The sequence below is a fragment of the Furipterus horrens genome, unplaced genomic scaffold (genome assembly GCF_987537825.1).
Source record: "Furipterus horrens unplaced genomic scaffold, mFurHor1.1.pri manual_scaffold_7, whole genome shotgun sequence".
NCBI lineage: Eukaryota > Metazoa > Chordata > Mammalia > Chiroptera > Furipteridae > Furipterus > Furipterus horrens.
The window spans coordinates 142,020,145-142,045,831 of NW_028327177.1; the positions used below are offsets into that span (position 1 = coordinate 142,020,145).

Here is a 25,687-nt window from a genome sequence, read left to right on the forward strand (position 1 = left end):
AAGATGCCCCTGTTGACTGCAGAGTCTGGTCATGGGGACCCTCACTCGGGACGCCCTGGCTCAGTCGGGCAGAACACAGTGCGTTGGGCAGTACAGGAGGGACCGCTACGCAGGGCGGTCTGCGTGGAAGGGGCCACTGACACTGTGTTCACCCTGGCCGGGGGCCCGAATGTCTCAGGCAGAGGCCAACGGAGAACTGATTGATCTCTTATCCAGGAAATAAATCTAAAGCATGTGAAATAATTTTACTTTACTGTATGCTTAACAAAATTTATAATGCATGAATTAACCAAAATATTTCTTCGGGGGTGGGGGCGGGATTTTCCCAACTAGATCGTCGGAACCCGCTGCGACGCCCTTACTTCGTCCTGACTTTCAGAGCACAGGCAATAAAAGGGTCATTGTTGCGAAACTCTGAGGGTTTCCTCCATTTCCCCACAGGCTCCTCTCTGAAAGCACCTCATTTACTCCTCTTGGAGAGCCACGGCCCGAGCTCACGAATCTTGGTCTGACTACTGCATTTGATGGGACTGAAGTGGCTCTTCCCCATCCCACGCAGGAAATCCTGCATCTTTTGCACGGTTTGAACGTTACGTTGCAGCCGCCTGGCGTCGTACGTCAAATGTGAAACATTCGACAACTGGAGAGACCACAGGGACGGCAAAGCGGTGAGCAGGGCAGGGCGCGCGTGTCGGGGGCGGGGCTGCCTGAACGGGATTAACTGCAGACGTGCTCAGCCTGCAGGTGGAAGTTCTACCTCACGACAACTTCCGCTGTCGCTGTCCCGGTGATCTCGTAACCCTGGGCCACTCAGACCATAACTCGTTAGGTAGTGAGGACCCTGCTGCCATTGGCCACGTCTTTATAACAAGCCACCGTCTGTCCTTCCGTGTGTTATTTTACTCTCCAAGGACATACACGCATGACAACTCTAAGAAGGGCACAGGGAACCGGCGCGTCTGGCCGCAGGTAAGAAAGTACCGAGCGTCTGTACTGCTGTGCGCCTACAGTAACCCCTCTCCTTCTAGAAGCTCGGGGGGGTCAGGAAGCCCCCCACTGGGGCCGCATCACCTGTAACACCCGGGGCCGGCCCAGGGCGCGGAGCCCGGCCCGCCTCCCCAGCTCAGGGCTCCGGTCACTGACCCTCCTCTGGTCTTCGGATGTGCCTTCCTCTCTCCTGCATGATCGTCGTTACGTTTCTGCTTCTCTCCCTTTGATTTTTTTCTTTAAGTAAGTCCTGCGCTTCCCTGATTTTGGCTCAAGTATAACTTCCTCAGCCAGGTCTCCCAGGTCAGCATCCCAACCCCAGGCGACCAGGCTCCTCATCAGGCTCTCTGGGGACACGAGTCCCCTCCCCGCGGCCTGAGTCCCTCTCGTCATCTACTTCCATCTGTCCGCTTTGCTGGCGGGGGTCTGTCTCCCGTCCCAAACCCGAGCCCCGTGAGCACCAAGGTCGCGTCTGGTCTCACTCCACTGCATCCCCGGCGCCCAGAGGGGCTGAGGAATGAAGCCGGAAACGCTTCCTCTTCTCGTAAGTAACGTAACCTCACAGAGACCACGTTTCATCGGGTGACAGCAATGGCTGCATTCAGCAGTGATGCCAGTGACACTGGGACAGGAACTGTAACGGCAGCACTGACTGACCGTGCGCTCACGCCGGCAGGCGCGGTTCTGTGCTCCACGAACACCCTACCCTCCCGGGACGGCCACCACGACGTTTCTTAGCTCCCACTCTTCTAAGTACGGGTCAGTGACATCAGCTCCACGAATGGTGGCCCAGGTCCCTCTCCTTGACCCTCGGTGGGCTTTTGTGACGCTCTCAACTAACGGCGCAGGACAGAAGTCATGTTACGTGACTTCGGAAGCTAAAGCCTAAAGGGAATACAGCTTCTTCACCTGTTTCTCTGAGACACCCCGCTTGGCACCCGGCCGCCATGCTGTGCGGAGCCCAGAGCAGGCGGGGAGGCGGCGTGGGGGCGTCTCCGTCAGCACCTCCAGCGGAGGCGGCCCCTGCCGACGCCCAGTGCCGACCGCCACACTCTGAGCGAGGCCTCAGGATGAGCCCAGCCACAGCCACCACCTGACCGCACCCCTCAGGCAAGGCCCTGAGCAGGACACGGCTCCTGCGTGCAGTCGGCCTGCAGTGGCGCTGAGGTCCCTGCTGTGACTTGTCCTGCGGGTGCAGACCACTGGCTTGTCACCAGCTCTCTTTAGCCCTCCCATCGACCCCCGCGCGGGGAGCGCTGTTACTATCCCACTGTACAAAGCAGGACCCCGTGCACAGAGGGGTCACTTCCCGAAGGCTCACTGCTGGCCCGCCGCGGAGCCAGGATCGATCGGCACACGGGCCTGTGGCCCCGCGCTGAGCCTCTGCACCGAGCTCCCTCCCAGGATCTGTGCCTCTGAGAGAGCCACCTGCAGAGCTTGTTAACGAAGACGCTAAGGTGGCTGTTTAAGTGCTAACCATGCACCCCGCCCGCGACTCCCCGCCCCACGCTGACAGCAGCGCATAAGCTGGCTGGTACGCAGCACCCCTTGACTTCCATCGGCTCGTTCTGGTGTGAACGCTCCTCTCAGGGTTTCTGCGCCGGTTCCGCTGACTCCAGGCGGACAGGCAGTGGAACCCGGATGCCCATATTTGGAACATCCTCTGCGACCCTCAAATATTCCTTCCCGATAAGAGCACAGCCCTGTGCTTCGTGGGCACCTGCAAGTCTACAAATGGCCTCTAAAGGCCAGGACTTGGTCAGGAGCAGCTCCCTTGCCAGGTAGCTTCGCCCTCTGGCCCTCCGTCCCCGGTGGCATGGGACTCTCCGGTCACCACGCTGACCTCTGCCTACGGCCACCGTTGGGCCTCCTCTGGCTCTCGGGTCGCCTCCGGCCAGGTGAGGCTCGGCCTCTCAGCGCCAGGCGTTACCTGCAGCCTCTCGATGATGTTCCGGTAGTCTCTGGAGGCTGCCAGCACGGAGTCTCGGCGAGCCGCGTTGCGGGCCGACAGCCGCCAGCTCGTGGCCGTCTTCTGCACGATGCTGTGCGATTTCAGGAAGAGGTTGTTGACTTGGCTGTCCAGGTCCACAGGGACGGCGATGGCCCGGCTCTTGGCTGCGCAGGACAAGAAGGCCAGTGAGCCCACTGCTCTCAGGAGAGAGGCCCGAGAGACAGACGGACCCGCTGCCACCAGGCAGACTCCCCACATCCACGATGTGTCAGTCTGTGGGACATTGAGCATGAACCCGAGGGGCTCCCCGAGCTCTGTCTCCCTCTTGGTTAAGGTTTTCCAACCTGAGTTCTGGGGGGACAGTTCTGAGGGATGTTACAATGCTCTGAGGTCACACAGGCAGGCAAGTTTAAGATCAATGGGTCTCGCCACCAAATGGCTCCTAAGGTCTGCAGTGGGGTCACCTGTTATAAGGATGATCAAAGCAGGGCTCTCTGGCTCCTGAACTAGTTCCCAAAAATACTCTTTTGGGTTTGGTTCTGTGTACGACAACCTACAGTACATGGAGTTAGAGCGAACACAACATGGAAGACCATTTATAATAAACAGTGTATGCTATTTTTATGTAGGCTTGTCTTTTCCCCTCTTAAAAATTGGTAACTACAGTGTAATCATGAGGAAAACACCCGTCAAGCCCACAGCGGGGGCCATTCTGCAGGTCACCCCGAGTCCCAGGACAGTCAGGGTCACGAGGAACGGGGAGTTTGAGAAGGCGTCACAGACCAGAGGAGACAGGGGAGGCATGGCCCCTAAAGGCCACGAGTCACCCAGACTGGACCCTGGGACGGAAAAAGGACACTCGTGGAAAAAGCGGTGAAACCGAATCAAGTCTGCAGCGTGGGTAACAGCAACGGGCCAGCGTCAGCTTCCGAGTTCCGACCAACGCGCCCGGCACGCCCTGCGGGTGACGGCTGGGCCCCGGGGGGCCGGTCTGCGGGAACTCTCTGCGCCACCCTCGGCAACTGTCCTATAAATCTGAAACTATTCTAAAATAGAGAGCTTATTTAAAAAGGGACGCTGAGACAAGCAATAGGGGAACGCGCCCGGCCCCCAAAAAGCAAGACAACCGCTTCCTGTCCTCAGGGGAGCCCAGGGGCTCGCCCCCTGCCCCTCACTGCAAACAGCGCCGGCGCCGGGACAGGGGTCTGGGAGACCATCGCCTCGCTCCCAGTAAAAATGCACTTTTGGGAAAGGAGCCAGTGGCCAGCCAAGTTTCTAACCGTTTAACACAGGAAGTGGGAAACAGGGACAAAATGCAGATAAAAGCAGGGTGCACGGGATACGCTCATCTCGGCCAGAAACCACGTGGTCGGGGCACCCTCTCAAGCTAAACAAGGAAAACTCGCGACTTCAGTGTGAGTTTTCAGGACGGGGAACCCCAGGGTGTTCTCAGGGTCACCACTTGCCTCGTCTTTTCTCGTCACCGCCAAGACTTTCACTAAAGCCTTTGTCTAACGAGTGTTGAGTGGGTCGACCTGGCAACTTGCCCACATTTTAACCGACCGCTTTGCAACGCACGACCACACGCGGGCAGAGTGGAGGGCTGGGCGGGGAATCCGCCTCCGAGCCGGTCCCGGGCCCGCTCGCGCGCTCCTGCCACGTGCGCACCTCCCAGAGCCTCCCCGCTGCCTCAGAAACGGTGCCGTCCGGTGACAAGGGGACACACCGCCCCCCACACGGGAGTACAGGATGTCAGGCAGGGACAACAGAAACGGGGCGGCCAGCCTCTGTAAGCGCAGCCTAGGCCTGCTGGACGGCCACCAAGCGCTAAGGACGCCACCTGCCTCCTGGGGCCTTCCCGGGGTCCGCAGGGCTGCTACAGACACTGGTCTTCGCAGACGGCAGGGGGACGACTGTCCGTTCACATAGCATTTACTGGGAAGGGCCAGCGACTGTCTGATTCGGTCACGGGGAAGGACGCGGTCACTTTCCTGACTGCCTTTCAAAGCGAGAGGTGCCACATGGGGTGGGAATGGGGGGGTGTGATGGAGACCCACTTACCCGAGAGGCTGAAGGGAGCAGTGCGCTTTCGTCCAGAAAGGGTGCTCCTTGGGACTGGACACAAGAGTCCACATGCCCAAGTGTGCTTACTGGGTGACACTCATGAGCGTCATAAGTGGGGGGCACTTCCCAGGGCCCTTGGACTTGCCAAGAGCTGCCTAACGTTTGACCGTGGAATCTTGTTTTTCAAAGCCCATCTTTCTGGGGGGACTGGCTTCTAGTTTGGGGAGGTTCGGCTGGGGAGGAGACAGCGGTCTGGGAAGGGGGACCTGGGTGCCGGGCGTGGCTCCAGCACGCGCCCCGTCAGCGGGGGCTCTTCCCGCGGCCAGGCCACAGGGCGCGTCCCTCACAGCAGGTGCCCCCCCGCGCGGAGGCCTTACCCACGTCCGACAGCACCCGGATGCAGCTCTCCACCGAGGCCTTCTGGCCAGGCGCCAGCCAGTTGCAGTGGTAGACCCGGAACACGCCCTGCAGCAGCTGCACGAACACGGGCTGGCGGGTCTGGAAGAGAGGCACGTGGGGAGCAGCTGGGACGGTGGACCGGCAGTGGCCCCTGGCCGGGCCGGAGTATCCTGGGCCCACGGGCCCGCATGCGAGCGCGGACGGGCGACAGCAATGAGCCGGAGCCCAGAGGTTGCCTCACCCAGGGAGGAAGAGCCCGAACCCTCCGAGGGCGATGCGCTCAGGCGGCGCCACTAACACGCCGGGCCCCGAGGAGCGGCGGAATCAAGGCTTCCTGTCCCGTTACTGACGGGCTGTGCTTCACTGCCCTGAGCCTTAGCTTTGTCCGGATGAACCCCGAAGTTCCCTTCGGACATCAGATCCTGCGTAGGACCTGTGCTTTTCACCAGCAGAAACCACCGGGGGAGTGGGCCTCCCCAAGGGCTCCACACTTCCTGTCTGGCCTGTCCCCAACACCACGCGTGGGAACAATTCCATGGGAGCTCTTACTCCGGGCGAGGACGTCCACGGGAGCCACGCGGCGGGATGCGTTCCTCTCAAGGACAGCATGAAATCTGCACTCATTTTAAAATAAGAGAGCTCAAGCATCCACTACCTCAATCTGATGGCGGCGCTTTGAATGCAGTTAGAAGTTATAACTTTGGTCTCCATCCAAAGCTCCCCGGATTACGGCCCCGTTGGACCTGGAAGCAAATGTCCCCATGGGTGGTGGGCCCTCCTCTGGTCTTCAGTTCTGGGGTGGGGGGGAGACTCACAGAGCCCCTCCAAAAACAGCAGGAGCTCATAGAGCTAAGAAAAAAGTACCAAAAACTCAAGAGACGCTCCTGCAATGAAAGAAGAACAACTGGAAGGGCTCAGAGGAAGGGAAGTCCGTGACAAGGAGAACCCAGGTTAATAATAAACACGCGGAACCCCTTCTGAGAAGCCCCGTGCGGTGCCCGCCGTCCAGGGAGGGGCACACGTGCCCCGCGAGGTCCTGCAGGGCCCGGACCCTCTGATGGAGGCGCTCCTCTCCTGCCACCCACCACAGCCCCGGCTAGAAAAAGCGCCCAGAAGCACCAGGAGGCGGTGGCAGAGCAGGGCGCTGATGTCAGGCGCTTTCCGCCACGTTCTCCGGGACCAGAGCGCGTGCTTCTGTGGGAGTTGCTTCCTGTTGCACAGCGCACGGCCACGCAGGACGGCCAGCTGTGTCCCCAACAGATGCCGGAGCCCCGGGCGCCGGAGCTATTGGCCGAGGGAGCCTGATGCCCGGTCCCTGAGCTCCTGGGCCCCAGGGGAGCCAGCCTGGCTCAGGGCTGTGTACCTGTCTCAGGGGACTGTCACCATGAGCCCGGCACGTGAGCCAGCCATGGTGTGTCAACCTCCCTACTGGCTAACAGATGCCGGAATGAGGGTGGGACCCCGGCGGCCGACAGTGACCCAGTCAGACGAGTCTTCCTGGAGCACCTGCTCTTCTCCCCCCGGAAGGACAGAGGATGGGTGCACTGGTCAGAGCCGCTGCCCCCTAATTACCCGTTTTGATGTGCACTCCTGGGCCACCAGCTCCCTGGACCTCTTGGGTTAAAGGACACGGCTGCCCGTCACCTTCTTCCGCAAGTTCTCCCCTCGCTGGTTCCTGAGGCCCTGTTTGCTCCTGGGTCTCACCCGCCTGCATCGTCCCTCCTGGGTCTTCCTCCGGGCTTTTCTGCACCCTGCCCGCTTCCCTCCCGGTCCGCCGCCTCCTGTCCTGGCCGAGACTTCAACGAGCAGGGGTTTGCACGGGGCCTTTACAGCTCTCCTCTCCTGCGCCTCACGGACCCGTTGAGTCACGCAACACGCTAGCATCTGCCAGGAGGCAGGCATGATGCTGGGGACAGGGGCACAGCAGGACCTGAGATGACCGTGCGAGGAAGACGTGGCTTGGCCTCCTCGCTGTAGCGCGCCGTCCAGCAGGGAGGACTGTTTATCACGCACCCACTGTGCCAGGCGTTACGCTGGCTGTTTCATGAACACGACCTCTGACCCCCACAATAGCCTGCACAGTGGACACCCCGTTCCTAACAAGTAAGAAGAGACATTCTCAGCCTCTGTGACTGGCCGAAGTTCACGCACCTGGGAAGGGGCAAGTAAGGGTCGAAATTAGACTCTGCCTTGCTCTAGACTCTCCTAAATTCTGTCCCCACACTTCCAACGGCTTCCCAGACACTCACGCGCACTTCAGTACAAAGCAGCCCAACGCAAGTCCTCCATTTTCCTCCCTTGCAAAGGTGGACAGACAGAAAGGGAGGGAGCAAGGACGGGACAGAGACATGACCGGGGAACTCAGACACGCGCCTTTCAGCAGATAGAGAGCATCCCTGGCAAGAATTATCCCAGGAACACATAAGCTGCCCCCTAAAAAATCCCCTAAAGCCCCAACTTGAACTCCATATTCCAAATCCACATCATCCATCTGGGCCTTGCTAGGGTCGGAGACCACGTAGGTGGAAGACTCTTCCCTGACAATTCCTGCTTAGTGGTCGGGCCAAACGCTGCTTTGACATTTTGGTTTTGCAAGCCCACTTCACAGTCTCTGAGACGCTGGGCGTGGCCACGGAGACGGACACTTTTAATTATAAGAGGCATGACCAACCTTGTGGGCTCCACGTCTACCCGGGTCCCGTTCCCCAGAGACTCCCCCAGGGGCGCAGACACTCTAGGGGCAGCATCTCATGGCGTGACCCTTCGCTTCCCAGCTGGTGTCTGTTGGTATTTCTGAGCGGAACCGAAGGCTACCCGCAGCCCCTAGGAAAGCCTGCTGCAGTGGAATCTCTGCAATTCAGGTCTAAGCTGCCCAGAGCCGGGCTCAGATCACAGTTAACCGCTTAGGAGCTGGGACCACGGCTGAGAACGGGAATGACCCCTCTGTGTCTCGGTTTACTCTGCTGCAAAGCAGGGCTAACCCATCTGCCTCATGCACGAAGCACACACGGACCCCTGCCCGTGGTCCTGGACTACAGCAGGAGCTAACACACGGACAGGGACTACTGGACTGACCGCAGTCACGCCTCCCGTGCAGAACTGACCTGAAATCCAATCTCAGAATTTTTGCCCATTAGCCAATGTGCCTCCGACATGCCCACCGGCCCTGGACGGCCTCCGCCGCCTCCCGTGACAAGGACAGTTTGTGTTTCTCTTCTGGCCACTGGACCGAGCCCACCCCGCCTCACCCCACAGGCTACGCACGCACGGACCGCAGGAACGCTGCCGCAGCGACCGCCCCAGACACGGTCAGGGAACAAGGCAACTTCCCAAGTGCGAGAACCGCTCCCAGCCACCCGGCCCCCAAGGCCCTGACACTGCCGGGCACCGAGAACCATCGCGTGAGGCTGCCCCCTGCACCCCCGCACCCTGGCCCGGGACCCTCGGAACGGCAGCCCTGGGGCCGAGCAGCACAGCGGCTCAGTCACCGCTGTGACGTCTCACTCCATCCGGCGCCACGTCCGGTGGGCCCCAGGCTTGCGCTCGGAGCGCAAGCGGAGATTCCCAGGGTTCTTCATAAATGAGGGGAACACGCTAGCACCTGATGGGGAGCTGCTTCTCTTTCTAATATTGGAGGGAGGGAGGGAGGGGGGTACTGGTCAGAGGGGGGAAGACGCATTTTAGGGGAAAGCAGCCTCCAACAAAACTGGCTGCTGTGGGAAGTCTCTCGGGTGCTTCTGGATCCCAGGTCCCCGAGACAGCGGCCCGGCCGGGAGGAGCGCGCCGGCCCTCAGCCCCCGCCCACGCCGCTCACCTGCAGCGTGGTGCTCTGGTCCGAGAAAGGGGAGCTGAAGAACGTGGTCACGATGCTCATGACTATCTCGGTGACGTACTTCTCCAGGACCGAGTCCGCGTGCTTCCGGTCGCTGGTGGTGTTGCAGGCCTGCCGGGCAAGAGCGCGCTTCAGACAGTCCCCTGAGCTCACGGGGCAGCCGGGCGGCCTGTGACCGGGTCTGTGACCCCAACCTTAAACAACACGTCAAGGCCTGTGGGCCAGGATTGCTCCCTGGGCGAGGGACCCGTGATCAAAAGAAATAAGACCATGGAACAAGAGAACCGGGTCAGCTTGGATGTCACGGACTCACAAAACACCTCCTCCAAGTGCCGGCCCACGCACGGCAAACCTGAACCCCCAAAGGCAGCATCACCGCGGTTGCCCAGGTTTTCCCCTGAAAGAAAACAGCCCCCCAGTTCCAGGCACTAGTCTGCTCCAGGCCACGGCGTCCTGACCCACATTGTCACGAGACTCGCATCTGTCCCCAAGGCCACACACAGCGCCCCATCCCTCCCAACCCACCCCCCCTCCGTGCGTGGTACCCAGACCGACAGGCGGCACTGTGGGGGCATGGCCAGGACTCCTCTCACGGTTGTTCTCTGCCCCCTCCCTGCCCCCAGCTCCACCACCACAACCTGCTTCTTAAACCCACGCAGGGTCTTGCTAGTCAGCGGTCTTGTGGCTCAGAGGGCACATTAAATGCGGCGCAAAATCAGACCGGGAGAAGGGATGCCCGCCCCAACTCTCGGCAGGAAAGCAACCGACGGAACGGGGAGGCTTTGCCGAATCCCCGACGTCCGCGCTCAAGGCAGGAAGGGGCTCTCCGAGGACAGACATGTTGTCGAGGAAGAGAAAACCGTATAGATCCGACTTCACCAGGTCCCAGGTTATCAACCACAAACCTATCCACAAAGGATGAGATGGAAGCCAGCAACGACCCATCGGCCCTGACGCGGGACAAACACAGCCTGCTCCCAGTGAAGAGCAGAAGGCAGGAGCGAGACGTCCGCACAGGTAGGAGCCACATCTGCTTCCCTGCACCCGCGTGAGGGAGTTGAAATTACGGGATCGCTTCCCTGCGTCTGCCCAGGGATGCCCACGCACGGACAGACGGATACACGCACGCACGCATGTAGTTCCAGAAAGCCTTACCCTGCAGATGTCGACCAGGAAGCTCTCAAACAGTTTCCACATGTGATTGCTGGTGTAGATCTCCTTCATTTCCACCTCGGTGTCCACGTAGCAGTGATTCAGGAAGTTGATGTACGCGATCTTAACCTGGGGGAGGAAACAGGCCTTGGTGAACAACGGACTCGGGATGCGGGCGGCCGAGGGCTGCGCAGCGTGGTCGAGAGGACGGACCAAGATGCCTTTCCACTTCCCCTGCCAGCTTTCCTCTCCTTGATTTTGTCTGATGTTGGAAGTTCGGAACCTCTTCGTGGATGGTTGGAAAAAAAGAATAGTACATCTAGAAAGTCATCTTTGTGCTTAAAAAAAGAAGAGGCAGGAGAATAAAGTATACGTTACTTTTATTTGTTTATAAGCAAAACTCTGGAAGGATGTATAAAAAGGTAATAAATGATTTTTCTGGAACAGATTAGGAGATTTTTCATAGTTTACCCCTTTATAGCTTTTGCTATTTGAACTTTTACCAACTGTATTAACTCTAAAAACTAACCTAACAACCTAAATAGTATACATGTAATATGTTACAATTACTACACATAAATATGTAAATGTTTAGTTTAGCATATAAACTAACAGTGCATATATATATTTTTAAATGTTTTATTAATTTTTTATTAAAGATTTTACTTATTTACTTCTAGAGAGAGAAAGGGAGGAAGGAAGAGAGGGAGAGAAACATCAGTGTGTGACTGCCTCTCACTTGCCCCCAACTGGGGACCTGGCCCCACAACCCAGGCATGTGCCCTGACTGGGAATCGAACCGGCGACCCTTTGGTTTGCAGGCTAGTACTCAGTCCACTGAGCCCCACCAGCCAGAGCATATATTTTAAAGTACACAAGGATAAAATACATACTGTATGAGCCACTCTGTTGCTGTCATTGTTCCTATTCAAAATATAGGAACAGGGGAAAAGGCAGCCAGGAAGGGATCGCTTCCCAAACCAGACTCGTGTTGATGATGGGGAATGGAATGACAGGTTATTTGCATCCTCTCACTGGCCACCTGTAGTTGCTAACTACTTTGTAACAGTCATCCCTTAGGTCTGCGATCCCACGGCACGTCTGAAAGGGTGAGCCGACAGGGCAGGGCTCAGAGCCCTGGGGACCGCACCTCAGCCCGCTCTCAACTCACTGCTGGGACGTCCCCTCCAATCAAACCCTCTCTGCTCAACAGGCTGAGTGACTGGTCTCTTTGCAGCCATTTCTCCTTTTTCCAAGAACACAAAAGGAAAAACAAACTCCCTCCACTTCCTTTTGCACGAAATCGACACTCGAGAAAGTGCCACCTGAAGCCTCACGACAAAAGGAGCGGCACGCAGGTCCCCCAATTGCGGGGCGCCCTCCGGGCCAGCTCCCAACGCCCCATGGACGGACCGGGGAGGGGCGTCCCCTCGGGGGCCGGCTCACCTCGGGGATGCAGTCCTCGTGGGTCACCACGCGGACGATGTCGTCCAGAGGGAGCAGGGAGTTGCACTTGATCTCGGTGTAGACGTTCTTGCCCTCCGTGCACACGGCCAGGAGCTCCACCAGGTGGATGTGGTACATGAGCGGGCTGTTCTCGTCCATCCGGTCCCGCTCCGACCGCATCATCTGGGTCAGGGTCTGGAAGGAGGCTCTGTCGTTGTAGAACACCAGCACGTCCTCTCCCGAGTTCACCAGCTGCGGAGAGCCAGCCGTGGTCAGCGCGCGGCGGGGGCCAGAGCGGCATTAGGAATCTGCCCATTCGCAGAGAAACACACGGCCTGCGGCTCTTCCCTTCCCAACCCGTCTCGCCTGTGGGGCTACACGCAACTCGGTGTCATTCCCGTATGTTATTAAGTGACTTTTAATCCAGACACAGGAGTATCAGCGGTCCTAAGACACTCTTCGGGGAGGCCACAGCGTGGGTGCCCGCATTCACGTGTCGAGCGGAAACAGAGATCCCAAGCTTGCGCTCGTATTCCCAAACCTGAGTTTGTGAGGCTGTGATTCCTCTTTTAAAATGTTTCCATGTTCTTTTTCTACTTTAAAAGGACCCCCGTTAGGACTCTTTCACACACCGCCCCATCTCTTCCTTCCCAAATCATCCTCTTCTCACGAAGACTCGCCTTCCTCACAACACTCACCGAGAACTCAGGTATCCTACTCCTAATGTGCCCCCCCACCCCGCCCCAGCACGGCAGCTTTTTAAAAATCTCCTTAAGAACACACCCACTTCAGCACTGCGTGAAACACCCGGGTCCTAAGGGGCACGTACAGACGTCAACATAAATAGTCTCTGGTGCTTACACAGGTAACAACTCACTTCTGTGAGCTCTAGCCACATGCCAGCCACCATGGCAAACACTTCCGAGGGGTCCCCGAACCTCACCGGGCCTCCGTTCTGTCATCTAGCTCAGGACGGGTCGAACCCTAACGCGTCGGCCATGGTGGCCAGGAAGTAAGTGACCGCACAGAGGCTGCCTGGGACAGTGAGTGGCGTGTGCCAGGCTTCAGTCAACGGCCCCTGCTAGGGTCGGGAAGGTCTCATGTAACCTGCACCTCAGGGACACCGCTGCGCCTTCATTTTACAGAAATGCCTGCTGTGGGTTTGAGAAATCGATCCGCACAGCCACCAAGCGCTCCAGCCAAGCCTTCATCACACAGCGCTACCTTCCCTGGCATCACGTCGGTAGACGGGACTATAAAGCCAAGTGGTGGGTAGGTTTACTTAAGTTTTCATTTTTTAAAAGGTTGGAAGAGCAAACAGGGTCTGGGACAGCCAGCGGCAGGGGTGTGGCAGAGGACCCAGGGGCCCGGCCTGGCCTCCCCTGCCGCTTCTCGGGAATCCTCAGGCAGTGAGCTTTCTAGCTAATCGATGAGGTGACTAATTAAAGAAAAAATCGTATAATCTGCCAGAAAGGAGCCTACTCTGGCTCATGGGGCTCTGTCCACATTTCATCTCTACCCACTATATTTCAGTCCAATATTCCTGGGCTTGGAGTTTTTTTTTTTCCATCTTTCAGAAGACTGAGCTAGATTTCCTTAAAATGGATATATACTTACTGCTGTAAAAGATCAGACTAGACTCTTGCCTATATCTGCAGTTTAAGTTCATAAATGAGCTCTCTCTCTCCCTCTCTCCCTCTCTTTCTCTCTCACACACACAATTACTTTTGTCTCTTTGTACAGCTCCAGGAGAGCATGCCAGTTCATGCGAATAAGATGAACTGATTTTAAACTTTCCAGGGAACACCCAATGGAGGCGCACAGAGAGAGAGCTGTCACCTCCGCCATGACGATGTCCTGGCACTTCTTAATGAACTTCCCCTCGGCCTTGACAATCGTCTGCAGGAACTTGATGTACTGCACGTTCCGGCCATGTGTCTCGATGCAGTGGACGAAGTGCTGGACCACCCGCTCGTTGATCTCGCTGCAGAGCTGGAAGTTGTTCATGAAAATGTGCTGCATCGTCACGGCCTCCAGGATCTGGCGGGGGCAGGGGCACAGGGAGAGGGTCAGAGGTCGGGCAGAGCGCACGGGAGAAAGAGCGAGCCCACCCCAAACACGGAGAGACGCGGCTGCACCCTGAGGGTCCTTCTCAATTCTCGCCTCTGTCTGCACCACCTTCTCCCTTAGTCAATGTTTCATGAACAGCAAGAACAAAACGAATCATTAACAAACCATTAGCGTTCGGCTAATGGGTAACCACTGAGGGGGCCCCTGGGCCCGGAAACAGTCCCTGAGGGACGTGCCCGCCTACACTTCCCCGCTGTCTGGACTTCTGCAACCCCAGGTCCACGCTGCCTGCTCTGGGCCCTTGGGTCTTCTTTGCCGTCCGGCCTCTTTTGCCCCAAATCTCATCTGCCATGTTGTCACCCAGGCTCTTGCATGTGTCAGTGGCTTGTGCCTTGTCACTGCTGTGGACGTTTATCTCAATACGTCACCATGTAGTTATCTGTTATACTGCTGACGGGCATCTGGGGAAGTGTCCGGTTGTAATAAGTCCTGACCCTATTCTTACTATAAATGTGCTGAACACTCACGTGCGTGTCTTCCCATCAGCGCCACGTGAACACCTCTATTGGGTTTATGCCCAAGAGCAGGCTGGCTGGGTGCAGAGTCTGAACATGTTTGGCTTTAGCAGGCACGTCCCGCAGCGCTCAGATGTTCACAGCCCCCATCCTGTACTGTGGCCGCTCCCTGGCCCTGCTCACACTCGGTACTGTCCGCCTTGGCAACTGCGGCCATCTCTCACTGCAGGTGCCTGTCCCTGACGACTAGCCAGGCGCAGCACCTGCTGCGTTCAGTGGCCACATGGGCATGAGCTGTGGCGGAGGCTCGCTTCACAGGTTTTTGCCCACTTTAAAAAGCGGGTGGTCAGAGTTCGCCTTACTGACTTCTGAGTTTGTTATACATGCTGCACACAGAGGCACTACCCGTCAGATGCACGGCGGATGTCCCCCGTGCCCTGGCTGTCCTCTGGATGCGCTTCAGGTGTCATCTGATGAACATTTTTACAGAGGTTGCACTTACCAATATTTTCTTTTATGGCCAGTGAGTTTAGCATACTGTGTAATAAAACCTCACTGCGCACAAGCCCTTTCCAGATTGCCCCCTAGAAGCTTTGTATTCTACCTTTTACCCAGAGTTACTGAGTTACTGAGACTTTGGTTTGGTGTGAGGTAGGGACTTGGAACGTTTTATCTTTGGCCTTTTCTTTCTCTGAACATGACAGAGAGGAACTGTTACCCTTCGACCCAGCAGTCCTTCCCGTGACGCTCCAGCAGCACTGATGAGTGTGTGCAATGGGGCATGTGTGTGCATGCGTGTGTGTGTACATGTATACGGATATCCTTTGTGGTGCTGCTTACAAGACCAAGAATTAGACATCACCTAATGGTCCATTGGTGTGAGAGCGGTTTTTTAAAACCCCTCACAGCCATTGTCTGGACTGTCACACAGCCTTTGAGTCAATGAGAAAAACACACGTATCTGACTTGCAAACACAGTCATGATGTGTTAAGTGACAAAGCAAAATGCAAAACAACATGTAGAGTGTGCCCCCGTTTTCCTTTAAAAACTGCAAAATACGTATTTAATTTAAAAACATGCATTTAATGAGCTGGACTGCTACGCAGTTACGATGCAGACGGATTAGTCTGCAGCTGTGGAAACACAGAGGACTTGCGCCTGGCTCGGGGTCGGAGCACCTGTCTGCTGGTGAAGTGTGACGTAACATGAGAAATCTTATTAAAAATATATGACATCTCACCTTGTCCTTACCCACCTCCCCCTCTTTCCCCTTCCCTCTCCCCCCAAAGTACGGGGTGATTAACATCCTCATGACAGTGGATCAAACGCTCCCCCCGGAACCGGTGCCGTATGGCTCTGAGTCCCAGCAGCTGCGACAGCCCCGCCCGCCCCGCCCACCCAGAAGCCCCGTCCCGCCCACCCAGAAGCCCCGCCCCACTATCCATGAAACCCCGCCCTCCATCCCTGCAGCCCCGCCCCTGTCCCCGCAGCCCCGCCCCTCCGCCCCAGCAGCGGCGTCTCACCCCGGGGTTCAGGAACAGGTTGATGTGCTTGTGCAGCAGAGCCTGGTTCTGCTGGTTCCCGGCACAGAAGTTCTGCAGGAACTCGTGCGCCAGCCTCATTATCTCCTGCATCTTGGTGTCCTCGGCCTGCGCGGGAGGGGACAGGTAACAGCGGGCTGGCGCCAGGCTCTGGGGGCGTCGCGGGGCGGCTGCGTGAGAACCCCGAATGCGCCCGCTCGCCCTGGGCGGTCAGCCCGCCACGGCCCGCCCGCCCCGCCCCCCGCCTCCGGCAGGAGCAAGGGCCTCATTCGGGACAGAGCCAGCCCGGCCCGGGGTGCGCGCTAAGAGGAAGCCTCTGGGGTTCCCTGCCCAGCCGCGGGCCTGACCTTCTCGTAGGGGATCTGCAGCAGCTCCAGCACCACGGCGTGCGCGCTCATGTTGCGGAGCAGCCGCTGCTGCTGCTTCCGGCTCTTGCGCACGGACGCGCTCTCCTGCACGCACAGCTTGCTGAGCCGGACCAGGATCTGCGGGGCGGAGGGGCCGGCGTCTCAGCCGAGGTCCGCGGCGGGCGATACCGCGCCGTGGGCCTGGAGTTCGCTAGGACCAGAGAGCCTGGGCGCTCTCACCCCGACCCCAGACAGCTGACCACGGGGGCACGGCGGGCATCACTTCACATCTATCCAAGCACCACGGTGCTCACCGTAAGGTCATTACAATTGTGTTCGTTATACCTCAATAAAGCTAAAGATTCTTTTTTTTTAAAGAAAGGCATTAACCTCAGAAAACTAGGAAACCTCAGGAAACAAGATGGTGGGGGGGGGCAGGGAGGCCAAAGGGAAGTTCCTCCAATAGGCAGACCCCCCGCCGATGGCATCACAGCGGCTACATCTGCCGGGGACATGCCCTTCCAGAGTAACCAGGGGACGGTGGCTGCAACAGCAAGGGGAAGGCTTCACAGGGCTGACACTCTGCGTTCTGGAAGACCTTGCTCTGGGAACTGACCACAGGGCTCCAGCCTCCGGGCTGACCCACCCTACGCGGAGATTTCTGATGAGCCACAGCTCTCAGCAGGGCCCACTGAGTGCCAGACACCAAGGAAACCCCCGAGTTCTGTCACTGAGCCCTCCGTCCACGACATGCCGGTGCAGGTGCACCTGTGACAGGTAAGGCCACGGACAGTGTGTAAACAGGAACTGGCAAGAGTCGGATCTGAACCCAGACCTGGCACTACTACCCACACGTCTCAAGAGCATAAAAGATAACGGGCACCTTCGGCGTGACCCCTGGGATGACGGCTCCGCAGGGCGCGGGACTCACCTCTTTGACCACTCGGTAGTTGTAGCTGCTTGTGCTCTCGTGCTTCTGGGGCTGGCCGCTCCCCTCCTAGGGCCAAAGGGAACGTGAGTGCGGCTCCTCCCGCTCGCGGCCGCCTGTCCGTGGGCAGGGCCAGCGCGCCCGTTACTGGAGGGCAGGGTGGCTGCTGGGCTGGTGCCTGTCATTCACCTGCCCACACACTCCCTTATGGCTGTCATCCCGTCACTGGTGTGGGGGGCGGGGGTGATGGGCCAGGCCTGGCCCCAAGTGGGTGTGTTGGAAACCTGGTCTCATCTGCGACGGCTGCGCCGTGTGGCGGTCCGAGGGGACCCGTGGGAAGCAGCGAGACTGACTGCAGCCTGCCTCCCAGGGGAACAGCTGTTCCCCCGGCTACGTAACAAGCTGCTCCCGTGAGACCCAGTCCCAGCCCACGCTCGGCTTTTGCGTCTAAAACCAGGGGCGGAGGTTCACTTGTTCCCAGGAGCCCGTCCGCCTGCCTGGGCGCCACCTGAGCCCACCCACCTCTGTCTTCTTATGCTCGTTTTCTCCGGACACGCCATCCAGCGCCTCGTCGGGGCCCTGCCCCTTGTACACCCAGAGCTCCGACTTCTCCACGATGGACCGCAGCTGATCCAGGTCCTGTTTGATCTGCTTGTAGTTGTCGACGTCCTGGCTGGTGACGAGCAGCTGCACCTGCACGGAGGCGGCGCGTGAGCGGCACCGACAGCAGGCCGCACGCCCGCGCCCGTGGCCGCGCGCACCCCGCAGAGCGCCCGCACTACCTGCTTGAAGGCCTGCAGGACCTCCTGCCTCTGGCTGAAGTGTCGGAACAGCAGCTGCAGGGCCCCCGACACCAGGGGCGGGTAGTCGTGCATGGTCAGGTGCAGCAGGACACGCAGGAAGGTCCTGCCGCCGTGGTCGTCCAGGTCCAGCGGGGTGTTCTCCTCGCTGCGGAGACCGTGGGGGGGGAGCGGCCAGTGAGCCCCGGCGCCCCTCCCATGCTCACGGCCCAGGGCCCAGGCGCCTCTGCGGCTCGGATGCCCACCCCGGGGTCCGCCTCACGGGACGTGACTTTCAATGCGCTCCTCCCACAGAATAACCGTGTTTCACCTTCAGCTATGTTGTGGGTGCGAGGACGATGAAGGTGTCACAAGGGTCAAGTGTCAAACCAACATCCCCGCCTCCGGCAGCAACAGGCTGGCTTTGCCGCCCGGTTCCCGGCTCCTCGGTGCCGGTTGTCCTGCCTCGTCTGCAGTTTGAGAACCGCTCCCCGCTGGGTTTCTCCTGAGCTGTGAGACCCCTTTTTACATAAGATGCTGTAACCCAGGGCCTCCCGCACTCTCTGTGGTGAAGGACCAGCCTATTTTAGTTTCGAGTTTGTCGCCAACTCCATGCCTTAATCCAGGCCAAGTCCACCGATCACGCACCTGGATGGCACACGGCATAACAGCGCCCAGACACGTCCTCCTGTGTCCGGGACTTGGCACTAACCAGTGGCGAGCGGGTCAGAGCGGCAGAGCCTACTGTGAGCCAGGAGTGTGGCCGTGAAGCATTACAACTCGGTGCTCATCACGCTGGTTTAATTGGCACGGGGTCGGGGGTTACTGTGTCGTGTTACGTACATAATCAGAACATTAAGCGGCACGTCCTGATGGACTGGCAGGCCACTCGAGGACGGTGCCTGTGCCCGTGTGTTTAGTACCAAACCAGGGCTGACGGGGAGGCCTGCGCGGTCGCGGGCTGCGGGAGAAGTGCAGAGCACGTGTCTCTCCCGTGCGCTATTCGTGCTGCGTGCTCTGGGAGGGCGTGAGGATGGGGCCCCGCTATTCGGTATCAGAAACGTGGCGGGAAAGCTGAGACACCACAGGGCACATGGAGTGTTGGCAGGCTGGACCCCGGCGTCCGTGTTTCAGATAAATAGCGCCTTCCACATAGTAAGTGATGTTGCTGATTCAGATTCCACGGGTTTTATATTTAACACAGAGTAGAGACACCAGGCCCAACACACTCATGGAGATGGGTGGGGGAGGGGTAAAGGGAGGTGGGGGCGGGGGAGAGTCACGTCCAGCCTTACAGCTACCCCACCAAGGAGCCAGAAATGCAAGCAGAGTGGCGGGAAGTGCCAGCCCTGGTCACCAGCTCACACGGTCGCACAGCACGCCCAGCAGTGACCCGCAGGAGAGCCACCCGCTGGGGCCCAGTCAGCCCACAGAACCGTGCAAGGCAATAGAAATGGCTCTTGTTTCGGTCCCCTGAGCCTCTGCAGTGGTTTGTCACACGGCGACAGGGGACTGTCTGCGTTACAAGAGCCACATGTCCAGGGTCTTCACTCCTGAGCTGCAGGCACGGGGGTCGCCTATGGATCTGAGTTTCAATCACGCCTCACGCGTCCACACTGAGCAACGTGATCTTTTACAAAGGGGTTCAGACACTAAAGTTGGGGACGATGACAGAGCGGGACGCGTGTCTGGTGCTACGTGGACCTGAAAGAGCTCAGAGGCGAACTGCAGCCCGAGAGCGTCCAGCTATGTGATTTTGCAAACCCCACTCTGGGTTCAGCCCCCCTTTTTATTTCGACCCTATTCCCCACCATTCAGAAAACCTTGTAAAGTGTGTACTTGGGCCACCTCCTTAAACCCTCAAACCCTTTCTGCCGTAGGCACGTCACGACTGCGCCCCGCCCCCCAGGCCAAGGGCGCTCACCACCCTGAGAATAAGGACTACGACGGGAGCAGTACAGCCACCAGGCCGCAGGCTGAGCTTTCCCAGGACGCAGCGGAGGAAGAGCCTCAGGGAGCCAGGCGGGGCGAGAGGCGTCTCCCCAGGCTCAGAGCCACCCCCCAAACAGGATCTGAAAGTATACTTTCCTTCCTCCGAAGATGCCCTCCGCTTGCTCTTCGATGTGTTCAAAGTCAAGAGCACCTGAAAAGTCAGAGGACGTGACTTCAGATGCAGCGGGTCTAGCGGTGACCTTGCCCCAAGTTCGTCGCCCTCCCTGCCTCGGGGTCGGCCTCACGCAGCTGAGCCAGGCTGGCCCCGGTCACGCGGTCCCGAGGCTCTGGTGAGCAGGGCCCCTCACTCCTGCCGATTCCTACTCCCTGCATGACCCCCTGTGACAGCCAGGAATGCCCTTGTTCTGCGGAAGCCCAGTCCCCAATGGGGGCACTATTTCTGCCTCCCCGCTGCCCCTTCTTCCCCACTAATTCCCGGGCAGGGAAAACCGCCCATCAGGAGTAAAAGCTTCAGTTTTACTTACTTAAAAAAAATTTTTTTTGTTGGCATTTCACGTAACCCCAGCCTAGGACCCTCAGCCGTCTTAGCACCAAGACACCCCAGGACGGAAGGAAGTAAGATCTATCCCAGGAGGCCATGGGCTCTGTCAATGATCCCTGCCCCCCAGGAAGAGCCCCCAGAACCTCGTTCCTAAATACAGTCGCCTCCAAACCCGGGCCCCCTCCGCCCTCTTCCTAACGCGCACCGCAGGGCCGCTCCCCCAGCCCCAGAGGCCGCCCCGCCGCGCCCCGCTGACCTGGCACGCTGCTGGGCCCCTCCTGGCTGCTGCTGGCGGAGGACGTTTCCGACGTTTGGGAGTTGCTTCCGTCAAACTCCCGCTTAAAAATACACAGGAGGCAGGAGATCCTGTAGTCCAGCCTCACGTTCAGGATAAACTGGAGATTCGAGGGGAAACGGAGACGGACGGGTCACGGGAGCGGGTGCCACCTGCGACCTGTCCCCAAGCCGCCGCGCGCGGCCCGGCCCGCTGTCTGCTGCGTGGGCTGCCTCAGGCCCCCAGCAGGCCAGGTATTTCTGGGTTTGATTTCAAGTCACTTGGACCACAGAGATCTGTGCGGCCGGTCAAGTGTGCCCGCAGCACCTCGGCCTCGAGGGCAGACGTCAGCAGCCTGGCAACTCCTTTCCCGAGGCGACCACAGACCCCCGGCCCCGACTCCGGCCGCTACAAACACGACCCGTTCCTGCGGCAGCGAAGGCCGGCTCTGGCCTTGAAGAGGGGGCGCTGGCCGTGCGTGTAAGGAGCTAACAGGGAAAAATGGGTTCTATCGGTACTTCTGAAAATAGCTTGGTTCACGACCTTTATTCCCCAGGTGCCCTTGGATGTGGGCACCAGCCCCGAGGCCCCGCTGCTCCCACTTCCTAGACCCCCCTTGCCCTTGTCTCCCACCCCGTCACCTCCAGGACAGGGGCTGCAGCCACACAGAACGGGGGCCGCCGGGCACTGCTGACGCCGCCCCTCCACGCTCTGCTCACCCCGCCCGCCCCCTTGGCGACCTCCCTCGATGCCAGGCCGCCAGCTCTGCCAGGCGGGGCAGACTCCCAGCCCCAGGTCCGTGCGTCCTGCAGACGACCAGCTATCTCCTTCGGCGGGGTCTCGGGGTCTCAGAGTCTCAGGTGCACAGAACTAATGGGGTCGGTCCACCCCGGGGTCATCGAGTCCTTCTCTGACACACGTCACGTCAATGGCTGAGTCCTGCCATGCCCCCCGGGTCTCTCCCTCCCTGTCAGTCACTCCTGCTCGCGTCCTTACTCTCTCCTGCCTCGATCGCGATGAGCCAACTTGGCCCGATCCGGCTCCTGCGCAGGTTAATTCCCAAGGTGGAAAAGTCTGGAAGGTGCGCTGCACAGCCGGGTCCCGCACACTGGTTACTGGAGCGCTCAGAGCACCCTCTGGCCCTCCGTCCAGCCTCAGTTCCGACGGCTTCCCTTCCACCCACTCTGTGGCCCCGCCCGAGGAGACGCGCTTACGGACCGGGGTCTGGATGCTCAGGTCCGACCTGCTCCACCCACCTGTTCCCACCACCAATCTGCCCACAGGTAAAGGCTCGGCTGAGACCCCTCCACCTCCCCTGCAGAACCGTCTCTGGTCCTTCCTAGGCGGGGTCCCACGCACTGCCCCTGGGTCTCAGGAGAACACTCTTCTCGTGAATTTACAGCCACCAACGCACAGCCTAGTCACACCTGTTCCCCTACAGGAAGAAAACCCCTTGTCCAGGTCACCTGCCCCCAGCAATGGGCCTCCACACGCAGGGGCCAGCAAACACGTGCTGCAAGGCTGACACCCTCTGCCGGTTGGTCTCAGGCTGCCGCAGAGAGGGGCACTCAGGCTGGGACCACATTCCCCACGTTGTCCCCAAGCAACACCAATGACACCAGCAGCCCTGGGAGTGTGAGCTGTATTCTGAGGGCCCCTCCTCCACCTTCGGTCAGGCAGATCGGCGGGGTTTCTCCTCTACTCACGCCAGGCTTTACTGTCCTAGGCTGTCAGTCTGAGGGGTCCCACAGGTGCTTCCTAGCCATCGGTAAAATGTGACTCCAGACTCAGAGAAAACCCTTACGGCTGTAAACATTTATAATGACCTGCGGCATGTTCTGGGCTGGGGTCAGGCAGCCCAGGACACAAGAGCAGGAGGTGACAGTATTCTTCTCACTAAACCCAGGAGGTTGGGTGGCGGGAGGGCTCTGCCCCCTAAGACCGCGTCCTCCGCAGTGGACGGCACCCGCCCCCTCGTGACCGACGCCACTGAGCACACCAACTCCCGTGACCTCCCGACTTAAATAGCCTGCCTGTTCCCAGCCACCTCCCACTTGCGCTCAGAAGAGCTGTGTCCCCCCCCCATGACTATCCTCCCATCCCCTCTCGAACCCCACTGGTTCCCAAGTCTGCCAGGTGCGCTCCCACCTCGGGGTCCTTGCACTTCGGCTTCCAAGACCCTTTCCCTAGACACGTGCACGGGGCTCCACACTCCATCCAGGTCTCGGACGACCCTCCGGAAACACTGCCCCTGGCCCCAGCGCCCCCAGCGGCTCCCTGGCCGCCGGCCTTCCTTCGCCCCTCAGCACCCTGAGGACCCATCACGACTTAACAGTACGCGTGGCATTTAAGGATTCCCGTGCCTCCTCAGCATGCGTTTAATCTGTGTTATTCCGGCTGAATCTCGAAAGCTTAAAAGTACTCGGTACGGAATCAGTCTCAGTAACTGGCCGTCGGATGAATGGAGGGGGGGAGGGCAGGGAGGCAGCCAGGACTGCGGAGCGGGCGGCCCCGCGGACGGAGTTTGGGGCAGTGAGCAGGACGTCAGCTCCGCACAGACGCGCCAGTGAGTGGGGGCCCGTGGCTGCGGACGCTAAGGCGCTACAGGAAGTTCAGGCGCGGCTGGAGGGGAGGAGAGCCCAGGGAGGGACGGAATGGCACTGGTGGCGGCGCTGAGCACGTCCCTCCCTTCCCTTCACAGAAAGCCCAGGCCCCGCCAGAGCAGGATGCTGCAAAGCACACGCGTCCCCACCCCGCTAGGACGGTCACCTGGAGTATCTCGATGATCTTCAGCTTGGTGTCCATGACCATGATGTCCTCCTTCTCTGGCTCCGCCTGCTTCACGCTGCCTTCGGGGGCGGCTGCCATGGGCGTCACGGGCAGAAAGCCGCCCCCTCGGAGCACCACCTGGGTCATCAGCTCCCCGACCCCGTGGATGGACCGCATCACATTACTGCCTGCGGGGTCAGGACAGACCTCAGTCACGACACGTCCTGGCTCATCGGCTCTGCCGCCCCGTGGAAGGGCCGCACGCACGTTCCCGGCCGCCCAGAGCGCCAGGACAGACGCGGGCCCGACAACAGCCCTGCAGAGCACTCTGAGGCACCCTGCACGGGACACGAGCTCTGAGTGGGTCAGGTTACGTGTCTCTGTTCCGATCATCCTCAGGACCCTGGGGACCTGAAAGGGTTAATCACGGCCATGGAGGACCAGGGCGCCAGGGAGGAGTGGAGACAGCAGGAGTCTGGAAATCCCCGAAGGGGCATTTCTGTGTATTAATTCACTTCCCAGATTTTACTGGCCACCTACTATGTGCCTCCTGCTGCGCACAGACCGGGCACACAGGTGTGAACGAGGCCCCGCCACGTGCCCGTGGGCACATGTGTTAGCTCGGGGGCTCAGTCTCCTCAGCTGCAAAGTGGGGACGACGGAGCTTGGGGGCAGGTGGAATGGCACCATGGTGCCCCGTGGCCGAGCGCAGGCCCTGACGAGGCGCGGGAGCCACACAGCCACTCAGCCGCGGGGGCCATTTAGGCCACAACCCACGCCGCGGCTCCTGACAGGTGCCCCTCTGCCCGTGCAGAGAGGACGTAACACAGAAAGGCAGCCCTGCCTGCGCATAGTCGGAAATGGGCCACCCAGGCACGAGCCGGGGGCGTATTTCACCGAATATGGGTATCGCCGAGGGCCTCACGCCACATCGGGATCAAGGGCAGGACGTGTCTTAAGAGAGAAGCAAGCATTTAGGTTGTGAAGCAAAATACACAGAAACTCACACAAATATCATGGAAATACACATAAACGTCCATGGTCTTGGACTAAGTCACGGGTCTATGCATGCCCAGCCTCCCCGCACCGCGCCCACCTTTGTTCTCGTCTTCCTTCACCATCTTGCTGATGGGGAAGATGACCGCCACGTGCACGCAGTCCAGGATGGCCAGGAGGATTTTGGTTAATCGCAGGAGGTCAGAGAAGTTGTAGAAGCCGAAGTAGATGAGGTTCCTGGCCAAGTTGACCACCTGGGGCATTACAGGGAGAGAGAGGGGAGGACAGTGCTGAATGCACTGAGCCCTTCAGCTCCATTTACACGGACCGGTTTATCAAGGAGCGATTCCGACCTCCCTCGTGGTGGTAACAGAAAATGTGTGCTTTGCTTCCAATTTCTGGTCCCATTTCATCTTGTTTCATAAGGAGAAGATACAAGAAATGGAAACCTGCAAAGCTACTCCTCATCTGCTTGGCGATCTGTTAATACAAACGGCCTGACCCTGTGGTCGGTGCAGGTGCCCAAGACGGTCAGGACGCACCAGGGATTCTCGGCAAGGACACGGAGACTCATCCTCGCAGACGTGACTCCTCGGGGGGAAGTGTCGCAAGGGAAACACCTCACCTCAGAGGGAACGGGGACTTATGTCCTGCAAATGGGGGCTCTGTGACAGGCCCCAGCAGAGCCTGCTTGCCCCCCGTCCTGTTCACCAGGATAACGTGCAGCGTCCACACGGTCTCCTGCTGTCTGACACGGCCCAGCTCCCCCTGCGTATGTCTCCTTCCAGCAGCGCTGCCACCGAGCCAAGGGACGGGCATCGGGTCTGCGTTACTCTGGAGCAGAACGGAGCTGCGTCCCTTCTCAGCAAGTACCCAACCCGATAATCGCGACAGAAGTCACCATGCGCTGAAACATCTATGTCGCCTATCACCCCCCGGAGCGGGGAGCAGGGAAAAGCAGGGAAGACACACGGGTCACTCCCGCAGGCGGTACCTCGAACGTAAGCTTGTTTTTCTCCTTGTCGGAGAAAGGGAACCGCTGGGACACCACATCCCGTAAGTACTCCTCCACGAACTCCATGGTCTGGGCGAACCGCTCCTTGATCTCATCTTTGGAGGTGCCGCTGCTGTCATAGCTGGAA

The 25,687-nt window shown here is 59.2% G+C and overlaps 1 protein-coding gene across 5 annotated transcripts in view; it reads right to left on the reverse strand.

The window, feature by feature from the left end:
• ITPR1 (inositol 1,4,5-trisphosphate receptor type 1) overlaps positions 1-25,687 on the reverse strand; it is a 202,376-nt gene that overhangs the window by 83,381 nt on the left and 93,308 nt on the right. For all 5 annotated transcript variants that reach the window (XM_090284866.1, XM_090284864.1, XM_090284865.1 and 2 more), the window contains 16 exons: positions 25,540-25,681; positions 24,646-24,799; positions 23,550-23,737; positions 20,763-20,901; positions 20,097-20,155; positions 18,016-18,177; positions 17,756-17,926; positions 17,237-17,302; positions 16,306-16,443; positions 15,941-16,066; positions 13,671-13,871; positions 11,832-12,083; positions 10,389-10,514; positions 9,216-9,344; positions 5,380-5,500; positions 2,918-3,102 (listed from right to left, as the gene is read on the reverse strand). In XM_090284866.1, coding sequence (XP_090140992.1) covers positions 2,918-3,102; positions 5,380-5,500; positions 9,216-9,344; positions 10,389-10,514; positions 11,832-12,083; positions 13,671-13,871; positions 15,941-16,066; positions 16,306-16,443; positions 17,237-17,302; positions 17,756-17,926; positions 18,016-18,177; positions 20,097-20,155; positions 20,763-20,901; positions 23,550-23,737; positions 24,646-24,799; positions 25,540-25,681 — 2,359 coding nt within the window. The remainder of the gene's footprint in view (positions 1-2,917; positions 3,103-5,379; positions 5,501-9,215; positions 9,345-10,388; positions 10,515-11,831; positions 12,084-13,670; positions 13,872-15,940; positions 16,067-16,305; positions 16,444-17,236; positions 17,303-17,755; positions 17,927-18,015; positions 18,178-20,096; positions 20,156-20,762; positions 20,902-23,549; positions 23,738-24,645; positions 24,800-25,539; positions 25,682-25,687) is intronic.